The sequence below is a fragment of the Apostichopus japonicus genome, chromosome 16, assembly GCF_037975245.1.
Source record: "Apostichopus japonicus isolate 1M-3 chromosome 16, ASM3797524v1, whole genome shotgun sequence".
In the NCBI taxonomy this organism is placed as follows: Eukaryota; Metazoa; Echinodermata; class Holothuroidea; order Aspidochirotida; family Stichopodidae; genus Apostichopus; species Apostichopus japonicus.
In genome coordinates, this window is record NC_092576.1 from 41,461,823 (window position 1) to 41,473,614 (window position 11,792).

The 11,792-nt window shown below is 34.9% G+C and overlaps 1 protein-coding gene across 1 annotated transcript; it reads left to right on the forward strand.

The window, feature by feature from the left end:
* The first annotated feature begins 7,088 nt into the window (after positions 1–7,088).
* Positions 7,089–9,146, forward strand: LOC139982688 (uncharacterized). Its single transcript, XM_071995734.1, has 2 exons — positions 7,089–7,310; positions 8,037–9,146. The coding sequence occupies exons 1-2, from the start codon at positions 7,124–7,126 to the stop codon at positions 9,140–9,142; spliced, it is 1,293 nt and encodes a 430-aa protein (XP_071851835.1). The 5' UTR covers positions 7,089–7,123; the 3' UTR covers positions 9,143–9,146.
* Positions 9,147–11,792: the final 2,646 nt, after the last annotated feature.

Consider the following 11,792-nt stretch of genomic DNA (forward strand, 5'->3'; position numbering starts at 1 on the left):
AACACTGCTGTTAATTGGTGTCCGTTACATTAATGAATGGAAGGTTGAAATATTCGAAACCTTTTAATTTCCATGATATTATTTGAAATCGTATTGCGATAGTCAAAGCCAAAGCTAACAACTGCTTCTTCTTGGGATTTTCCTTATTTAATAGCATCAACACTTAGTTTGCTTAAAGCTCTTTAAAGCTCTTTTCAAGAATTCTGTTACATTTAATTTGATCTTGCAACTTTAGCATAAGATTCAATTATATGTATCAGAAAGCACGTACTTGAAAATGTTGTTATGTTTCTGACTTTTCTAAAACTACATGTCATCATCTTTTACAGGCCTTTAAATTAACACAATTATACATATTCAAGCAGAAAACATGTACATTTGGAAAAAGATTGTCGCTTAATTATTTTTATTAGCTATCTGAAACTGTAACACATTTGTAAGATTTACACATGATACATTTGAAAGTTAAGTCTTCTTGGTTTCTTTCTTTGTCACAATGGTTTTGTTTCGGCAATCGATTAATTATTAGAACTAAACAAGACCAGACAAGAAAGTGTCTTGTCGTTCACTGAATGTTGCGATTAACGTATATTTTGCCACTGATCTTTTCTCTCTGTTCTGATACGTATTAGAAAACATTTCGAATGGTAACAATTTATCATCAAACTAATTGATTAATCCCAAAAAGGAAAATATCTATCTCGCTGATTTCCCATTGTTTCAAAAACAGCAACAAATCACTTTCCTTTTCTATGATATTGATTGGTGGTGAAAAAAACGTTGACAATATCGTCCCCGTTTTTGCGTAGTGGCGAATTTGAACTTTTGGCCAAATGAGTTATATATTATTCTTACAAATTTCGAGGGTGAGAATCGATTGAACCGGGATAGAGGTCCTAATACTGTCTATTTTTTAGTTATATTTGACTGGTTTGTGACAAATGCCCACCTAAGGCCCACTCTCGTTTTCACGTATTGACGAATACTTTCATCATTATAAAAACTCAGTTGCACAATTTGCCTTATTTCCATGCGTTTTTATAACGACGAATATTGCCCTTTGGAACAAGCCGAACATAACAACCATGTCATACTGATTTGAGAACCAAATAACTGCTAGTTGAAAAAATCCAGGACTATAGAAAGGTAATATTTTAACCTCCAAAACGAGTACTGGTAGTATACATAGACGACAGTTTGACCTTTTTCTTGCAATATATCAACAGTATTAAGCAGAGAATATTATTTAACATCTAGTGTGGCTTACGTTGTGTCTCTCTTTAACCAAAATGCTAAGGATTTTTCAACACTATTATTATACCACATATGATCTATGTAGTGCCTACCTGGTACTCATTTTATATTGCAAAAAGGCAAAAATACACATCGGCTATATTTAATTAAGATTACCATATACTTTTAGAAAAAGTAAATGCTGCTGCAAGAACTGAGTTTACAAGAATGTGTAATAAGATTTAACGTGATCAAAATCACATTTTGTGTACTGTACTAAAAAGTCTTCTGCACAAATTGAACAGAAATCTAAGAAATCCCCCAAATACCGAACATAAGTTTACAGAATCTCTTTTATTTACCGTACTGCTTGATACATTCCCTCCGAGCACTTAGAATGTTTGTTGTAGTCTGTTTGTTATATCGTTTTATGTATGAACTTTTGTACTTGTAGATTTATTTGATATGATATCTTATCATCTTAACATTTTCCCCCTTTTATATTAGTTATTCTTAGACTGTTTGTTGTAGTCTGGTTGTTTTATCGTCTTATGTATTAACTTTTGTAAGTGTAAAGGTATTCGATAAGATACCCTATCATCTTAACATTTTACCCCCTTTTATATTATTTATTCTTCTTGTTGAGGTATTATATGACTCTTCTCTATATAGTTTATATGTATACAGGAAGGGAAACAAAAAAAAGGCAGCCAAATACTATAGTAAAACTTGAAAACACTTGAACAATGGCAGAGTTGTTGCCTACTCTAAATCCAATGATTCACACGAGGTTAAACATTCCGTTTAAGGGGATAGTATAGTGCAAAAACTTCCAAAACGTTTGAAGGATACTGAGAAACTATTGTCAGAGACATTCAAGTATTACACTAACTTAAAAATGAAAAATTGCACACAATTTTTCGTATATAGTGTCCTTCATAGAGTTCCGACTTAACAGATTACGCAACTGGAACTATTATGTTTGCAACTGCATGTGTTCACATTTTCATCAAAACGGAATAAAATATACCACGTGCATGCAAATACTTTGTCTAGTTGATACATTGTAAAAATTCTTGGGGGTTCTTTTTAAAATAAATCAGATCAATGTACTACCCTTTCACCAGCCGGCTCTCCTTGACCTTCCTACCCCAACATACCTCTATGAGACGCCATTCTTGTCACCCAAGAAAAAAACATACTAAAACACTTATATCCGCACATTACCCATACAAATTCCTCTATTTTATACATTTTAACAAAACGTGGGCGTTCTTTAAAAAATAATAAGACCAAAATACCATCCCTTTAACAGCCGGCTGTCATTGCCCTCTACACCCCCTCCCTCATCATATCCGACTCCATCATTGCCACCCAAGAAAAACATACTAAAACATGTATGTTGATACCTGCGTATAGCCCATGCAAATTCCTTGACTCTTTTATATATTGACCAATGTATTACCCCTTCGATTACTTCTCTCTATCCTAAGGTTATTTCACCTACCACCCCCCCACCCGCCTCTCCCCCACTTGACGGTGAACATTCACGGTGTAACCTTATGGGTTCTACACACAGTAAATCGACGACAACTAGTCTGTGACAGGAAGAAACTTGAAAATTTAGTAACGAATGTGTGACGAATGTCTAAACTTAACTGAAAAAAACGACATGACTAAAGTTACTACTTTGTTTCGATGAGCAACAAATATGCCAACTAAAAGTTCTATTTGTTATTTTGAATATATTGACAACTTTCGGTAAAAAAGATCCTTTTTAAATTACGATATACTAAAGTAAAAATGTAAAAATCTTTAGAGCAAGTTTAATCAAAACTCATTTTTTGCACATTCATCACCACGCCAGCACGGAGACGATATGTGGTCTGTGTGACTAATGACACGAATGTGTTCGTATAAATGTGTATTGTATATATTAAAATGCTAAAATAAATTTTCAGAATCACAATGCATTCAACTTATTTTTTTATTTCAATTCAACATCATTGCATATAACTAATAATATGATTCATATGTCAAAATGTGAGTAGGCATATCCCCTTTAAGTACTTGTTTGGTAGTTGCCGGATTTTTCGTTCCCATAAAATCCATATTTGGTTATATGATTTTATATTTAACAAGTCTTCGCGGTGTAATAAAAGAAACAGAGTGGTATTCTCTGGACTTCGGATACTTTTAATTGACGTTGTCTTCCCTTTCAAATAATGTGATGTTTGAGAAATGCACATAGAATGTTTCACCACATTAACATCTCAATCATGGAATGAGCCAGTAACTGTCAGACGTTCGATCATACGATGTAAGAAACTGAACCAGATCCTTTGAAATATTTAATATCGACCATGATTCAGCGTTGTTACCTCAAGTCATCAAGCCTTATGATATATCCTGGATCTTTTGGTAAGTAACGTTGAGTATACACATTAATCTGCCCGAATAAACCTAACGTAGACAAATATTGAGTTTTAATGGCTCTACAAAAGTCATTATACCACAAACAAAAGCCAATGCTTTGCCTAGAAGTATGTCATATTTTGTTGAATGAGATTATCATACCGAGTGTTGTGCTCTTCTTCACACGTGTAGTCTCATATGTAACCTCTGTGCCTCTTTGTTTGAGTATTCCCCTTCATCGGTACGTAAGGATCAAGTACAGTGATGTTTCTCATCGGAAAGGTTTCTGTCATCTGTGAAGCGGACACCTATGGATGGAATATACGTTTTAAAAGTGAACTTCAAGACTGGTTTCTATACGCCAGGTTATTATTGTCTCCATATACTTACACCCGTTTTTATCACCATCCCCCCCCCCCCCCCAAAAAAAAACAAAACAAACAATACTTCACATCATATACTTCGTATGCTCAAAGGACAAATTGTAAGAGCAGTAATTTTGTTTTACCTGTGTTAAGGAAGATTTAAAGATGTGAATTGTTGGTCGCTGAAAAAGGTTTGTTTCCCAACATGAAAGCAAGACATCATTCCTGATGATAGAAGTATTAAACTATTGATTATAAATACACATAAAACAGGACATTGACTTCATAATATATTGTCGCTAGCTTTGACGGAAAACATTTTCTTATAAATTATTGTTTGACAGAAAACCAAATCAGATTTTCAGCTACATTATCAGCATATATGAGGGCAGAAAATTCCCTTTAAAATAATAAAATCCAAAAATGGTTGCTGCGAACTGGAGACAAAAATGTCTTTCGTTTAAGCAAATGTAGTCTGCTTCGCAATACACAGTGGACTGTTACAGAGATCGAAGAGCTTTAACATTACACGATGTAATTGCATGCCACAGAATACGGACAATGATCACATTCGGCTGTAGTGTGTCATATGATGTTAAGTCTCAATGAATTGACCCTGTCTGCTATGGGTACTATGAGCGTCTTGCATACCTTATTAAGATAATATTAACTTGCCACCGCGCATCAGCTGTCTGGTTGATCAAATGTATGTGAAGTTAACGGTTCCCTTTAATTTACATTACGGACGGAATTTTGAACGTGCCAAATGTACTTCCTCTCCACCATCTTGTATGTATGTTTATTGCACAACGCAATGAAAATAACAGCCCTTTGACTAACTAATACGGTCATCGTTAAGTTCATCAGATATCGCAGTGGGCTGCAAATTCTAGTCAAACAATAATGGGACATCTTTGATTTGATTCATATATCTTAATGGATAATTGTCATACGTATGCAGCAGGCCAATGGCTTGGGTACTTAATCGGATAAACGTGGTATGTCTCTTTAGTGATTAACAAGATTTATTACTTACAATGAATAAAGCATTTATCCTGTCATATGTACAGTTGGTTAATTGTAGGAATTGATCTGACCATAATACATTTAAAAAACAGCTGGGAATAATTTTAAAGTGAGGAGGAGCGACACAGGTTTTGATTCTGTTTGAACTTGATGTATGTTAGTATTCGTAGGAAAGGGAAGTCCCCTTGCTCTCCCGTTCATGACTTATTTTGTTACTGCTAATATTTAGTGTTAGTTAATATATCTGAGTTGCCTTACATTAATATCAATCTGAAAACTTAGCTTAGCTTTGAACAAGACGACTTTCTCTGTAACAGATATTGACGCAGATACTGTAATTCACAATCATTCAAAACAGGATAGTAGTTTTATTCATCCATATTATTGCCTCAATTCCAGTCTGAACACTGATTTGATAAAATGGTCCAATTGTTACATAAGTGATGTGACAAAAGTAAAACCTCATCAAGCATATTTAAAACTGGTTATTCTTCATAAGACATGTTAATGTTTGAAATGCCAACGAGACTGAATATGTCAACTATCACTAGGCAGCATTGACGAAACAGTGGTGATAATACCAGTTCCATCCAGGTAAGTGACAGCCCCTTGCTCTCCCGTTCATTACCTCTTTTTTTACTGTCTATATTTAGCGTTAGTTGAACAAAAACGCATGTAGCAGGATAATGACTTGCTGAAACACCTTATTTTGTAGCAGATTTACTTAACATTTTATTGTAGTGTTAATACTTTCTATACTAATAAAATCATCTAATTTTGCATATAGATCATGTCAGCTTAATATTGCGCAATAAACCAAACAACTCGTCCCACGTGTAGTTATGAGGGGTAAGAATTTTTGTTTAACGTTAGAACAATGTGTCTTCAAGTCTTAAATATCAAGCTTAAAACGTCATCCTCATTCAAAGAATTCGGTCCATAAGAAGTTCACGACATACATTTTTGTATTGATTATGGATCTGTTTGTTTGATCTAGGTATCATAATACAATACTTATCGCGATATCACTCGAGCCTGTTCTGTGATACAAAACTTAATTTAACCTCACATGACCTTTGCTAATTCCATTTTGTCAACATTAATCGCAACAACATCAAATAAATGAAATGAACGAAAAACTTCATTTCACAAATGACCTAATTTCGTTTACATTTTTGGCCGGATTGAGGGGCTCCAAACAAAATGATTGCAAAATCTCAGAGTAATGTAATTGGCAACAAAAAAACATTTATTTCTGGGATCAGAAAGTAGTTCTATATTTCACTTTATCATTAATGTATTTTCAACAACATTGTACCTACATACCATGACCAAATTGTCTTAATCTGACACTGATTCAAAGGAAACATTCACAGACAATGTAAACTTTGCATTAAAAACACTGCATTGGGTTGCAATTTTTCGGTAATCTTATCGGTCGTCGCTTAGCTTATGTCTTCCATGTGGTAAATATTGTGGTTGTAGGGAACATCGACCAGAAGAGCAACATAACTTTTCATTCGAAGGCAATAATTCATAAATCTCCACCCCCCCCTCTACAACACATAAGTGAAGAAATAGGTATATTCACAGAAATTCCGAAAGTTCAACCTTATCCTATCGTGTCAGTCCGAAGGTATCTCTTGTGTAAATAGAGATTCATATAAATCAGATAAAAGTTCTAGTGGTCTGATAATTTTTTTTTGTTGATATTAGTTATAGTACATGTGTACTCAGTGGTCGCGTACTAGCTTCATGCGGACGGTTAAGGTTTCTGCTGTTGTGCATATGTAGTACCACTTGCACTTCCCGTAGTGTTAGACATTTGGTTCCTAAGCATCGCTTGGTTACATTAAACCAATTGAGTATTATCTCATATTATCTCATTATTTCCAAATTACATAATGTGTAGATTAGTTTCCCCGTTTGCCAAACTGTATATCTAGCATAATTTGTGTCATATTGGGACGAGCTTTGCAAATGAAACTAATAAAATAAAACACTTGCATCAAGGTTTTTGACGGAACATCTATGTGGTAACACAAATGTATCCGTTCACAGATCGGTGATGACAGTTCGTGAGAATGGGAAACATTAGGTCAAAGCTTGAAACATTAGATGTGGGTTCATCTGATGAACAGGCCAGTGGATATGAAGAACCGTCACTATCATCATCTGCTCAAGCTGCTCAAGCTTTTGTGACGTCATCGCAGTCAACTAAAAGGCCCAAGTTTGTTGTTAGGACTGAAAATGTGAAGTCAACAGTTACAGGTGAACAAGGTTTTTTTTTCCATGTGTTGTTTGACTCTAATGTCCATGTTCTGTCAATGGATTTATCTCTGTTACTTTTACATTCTGATTTTTGCGCACAAGTATGTTACAATTATTTTGATTTCTTTGTTGGAAATTATTGTTATGCGATCGAATTTTGTTATTCAGCCTTGTTTCTTAAATACTTCCACATCATAGGAACTTCATTCATATATCAACGACATTATATTGGATAACCTTCGATAAGGCCTCCTCAAAAGAATGAAAAAGAAACTAAATCAGAATTGAAATACCATAAAAAAGGAGACATTCAATGTTATTCTACTGAATGATAAGATTAATATCTCGTTTTCACTGAACTATTAGTTTAGTATATATTCAACATGTAGAATACCTCCAAATATTCCGAAGTTTGCATTGATCGTAAACCTCTCACTGATCGTAAACCTCTAGGTTTCCTACACAGTCATTACTCAATTACAGAAAGATTTGTATTTTGTCACTTGAAACCCTCTGGTAAGCACAGCAGTTTTATCTATGGTTGCACTTCTAAAGAGAGAGTTACGTTTTCCACCTTCTCGACAGACTCGCCTAAGGATTTGGATGAAGCTCCAGAAGTTTAACACACGTCTTATTTGGATATTTATTTCTGCGAGCATGTACATACATGACATCATTAAATGCAACTTTCATCCGTTAATTCGATTTTTTTTTATTTCTTCACAGACAAAAAGTCTCTTTTAATAGATGCCTTGAAAAGGCGATATAAAATACAATACGAAGCTATCCAACCAATACCGTACATTAAGGAGAGACTATATTGTGTAGATAAGGTATTTGTAGAAGGAGGTACAGAGTTCTATTCTGTTAGAGGTACAGCGGATAAAGGTGAATGGGTACGTGTGAATTCTTACAGAGATATTTTCACAGATTCCCGAATTAAATCCACCCGTCGTATCATAGAAGCGGAGGCCGGGTATGGCAAGTCAACTGTAACCCTACAGCTTGCATATGATTGGTGCAACGGTGTAGAAGGTTCACCTCTGAAAGACGTAGAAATTCTTATTCTTCTCCGGTTAAGGCAGCTAGGAAATGTCAAATCTATCTACAAAGCAATCAAACTGTTCTTGGTACCAGACGAACCGCGAATCAAATCAAGTGATATTAAACATATCATTGAAAGATGTTCTTCTGTTGCGGTACTTCTGGACGGATATGACGAGTATCCTGATAAGGACAAAGGTACAGGAAGTGACGTAGACCGAATTATTACAAAATATTTGTTCGAGGATTTTGACGTATCCTTAACAACCAGATACCTTCCAAAGGAATATGACAGATATAATACTAAGCGAGTGAGATTAGTTGGATTTGACGAGAAAGCACGTGATCAGTACATTCGTAAGGCTATTGCTGGAGGTAACGAAGAGATTGTTGAGGAGATTAAACGCGCTTTGAAAGCTAACCCGATACTTGACGACTTATGCCAGGTTCCTATCTTCTTTGTTATGTTTGCTCACATGACTCACGAAAAGAAATATTTTCAAACATTCAAATCGGTAACAGAATTCTTTCGCCACATGATCAAATGTTTCCATGATCACATGAGAAAGAAATCCCTGGATATGAACACAAAGCAACATATGAGTGAGTATGAAATTGAGCATACTGAACTGAGTAATGCAGCGTTTGAGGGCCTCAGTAACGAAAACCAACAACTTTCATGGGGTAGGAAGAAACTCAGTGAACGACTTGGTCAAGGGTTTTATGATCACTATATTTCAGTTGGTATCTTGGTAGAAGAAGAAGTAGCTGACGTAAAAAATAACTAAGTGTAGCTAAACACATACGGAAAAAGACCGATGTAAGGTTCTATCACAAGCTATTCTGTGAATATTTTGCATCTTTTGCATTGGTAATTAAGGTTGCTGCTGCCACAAATGCAACTGAGGTGAAGAAAATTCTTGATAAAATAGATCCATTCGATCTTCAATACCTCTTTCGATTCAGCTGTGGGCTTGACGTTACAGTTGGGAGCAAGATAATAGAATACTTGAAAGGAAGAAAAGACGGTGATAAGTTTGCCATACTCTGCATCCTGGAGCAAGCTGGGGAGATAGATGATGACATCAAGAAAAATGTCAGAGAGATCTGCTCGAAGGTGTTTTTTGTCTCCAATAGCGATAGCAAGCTGCTTCAAAGATCTTCTATTCAGCTCTTGGATATTGCATCTAAATGTGATGTAAGTAAGACTTTATTTATTAATACATGACAGCTATTTACTGCTGTTTCATTCAAAGTGAACGCGATACCAAAGGGTGTTTCCAGATTGTTTGTATAGCTCAAATTAAAACGAATGTAAAATGTTCAACTATGAAAAATAACTTTTGAATTTGTTTGACATTTCTAGTTATATGTGATTAGCTGCCATCAATCCGATCCATCCAAGTTCCCATTTATTTCATTGATATAATTTGTCTGCTCTATATGGACGTATTTTTTTGTCGGGTATCGTGTAGTTAGTAAGCGAATACGAACACTGGCTGTAATACATCTAACTAGATGGTGAATGAACCACACACAAATTGGAGAGGTGTAAGACTCTTACACAGAAGTCTCTTCAACGACAACTTACTTTAATTGAAATGAATGAAAAAAATATTTATTAATTCCCTCTAGTATTGATATGTGTATCTGTTTTAGTCATAACATGAGGGTTTCTTTATGTGGTTTGGTTATAGTTATTGGATATGAAACCATCGCTTTTCCTTAAAATTTATCCGTATTATCGAGACTACTTGAAGTGTAAATCTCAGGGACAGCTCCCCCTGACCTGGCCTTAGAATAAAGCCACTCGAAGTTGTGAAGGTTATTATGTTTAGAACGCTTCATGGCAAAAATAGGTTAAGTCAAAGTATGAAATGAAATGCAAGGACAAGACTCACCCTAACCACGTCAACAGTTAACAGGGAAAAATCCATCCCTTACCACTGCCTCCGCTCATAAACCGTGTTTAAGATAACTGTAAGTTGCCTGGTCGAAGGTTGTTTTTTGTTTTCAAATGAGAAAGTTGATCAGGGTAAATTGTGTTTACATTCCGCTTAGTGCGGGTTGTTTTAGCAATCAATGAAATTTTGTTCATTTGGTTTATTGGTTAGATGCATTTAATTCTTATGACGATGCTTTTTTATATTTGCTTCTACACCAGACTACTTCTGTAGCATACTTCACAGTGTCCAACTGTCTAGGCCCAACAAATAGCTCCTTTAAAATAACATATACAGCACTATACGCATCAACCAAACCACAGTGATATTTTTACATTACCTTTTGGTATGGCCTACATTAATTTTTTAATATTTCAGTCAGGTGATGTGTATTCGCACGTATTTGTCCCTAGTAGTTTCTGTTAATTATCATTCGGCCACTAAAGAAGATCCTGCTAGGAACAAAACGTCAGGTCCACTTGCTTTAGCACAGCATTTATCTTTTTTATTGATCTGCAATTTATCGAATAATCAAACGTCGTAAAAGTGTTTCTAACATTTACCGACTTTTTATACTAACCAGCGATTTGCAACCCAAAGTGACAGCGTTTTTCTCTTTTTTTTTCCAGAACCAACATTTGTTTCAAAAAGAGAAAAAAAGTTAAAGAACAGAATGGATTTTCTGAGCGTTAACGTCTATAATATTCCATTTGATGTTGTAATATGAGAACAAAATACTAGTAACAGTCTCAAGTAGCTAGTAACATTTTTATAATGAAGAAAGAAAGTTACGAAAAACAATTAGTGCCGCTTGATGTGTTGGCAGATAAATTATTGGCGATGCTAGAATCTTCATGGAATCTCACTTATATGAATAAGCGCATATATAAATAAAGATATTTTGAATCCGTGAAATAACTACATCAGAGTTATTAAATGCATATCATGTCATTTTATTAATTCCATGTATAATTAATTCATATTTTTGTTGTTCTTATCACAGATCCCGATTGTTGATCTTTATCTGATTGAATCTTTCAGCAAAGCTGATAAAGATAACATTGTACTCCGTTCTGGTCTTTCTTTAAGCAACTTTTCTTCAGTAGTCAAGATTGAATTACACGTAGAGGAAGGGAGAGAACTGACAGAGGAAGATGTTATAGGTTTATTACAATATGCAGAACAATCAAAGCGTTTACGTGTGCTCTGGTAAGGTATTATTAACAGTGTAAAATGCATGGAAAGTCCACATTATTGTTATAAGAGATCTTTTACCTGGTACACGGAAAGCGCAATCGACATTGCGGGGCTTTAATTAAACAGGCTGGATTATGGATGATATTCCGTCCCCACCCGGCTACATTCACATTCACTCAAACCACTTACTGAACATGTCGCCGTAACACAGGTTTAACTTTGCTGTAGGAGAATGATTGATTTCATTAAATTAAATATCTATAGAAAGAAAATGAACTAGAAATTTCTTCCATTTCCT

What these genes read in the sequence shown, in the direction of transcription:
- LOC139982688 (XM_071995734.1), top strand. Translation starts at nt 7,124, where the DNA reads ATGGGAAACATTAGGTCAAAGCTTGAAACATTAGATGTGGGTTCATCT. An exon ending in TGTGAAGTCAACAGTTACAG is followed by an intron (nt 7,311 to 8,036) that starts GTGAACAAGGTT and finishes ATTTCTTCACAG; the next exon opens with ACAAAAAGTCTCTTTTAATA.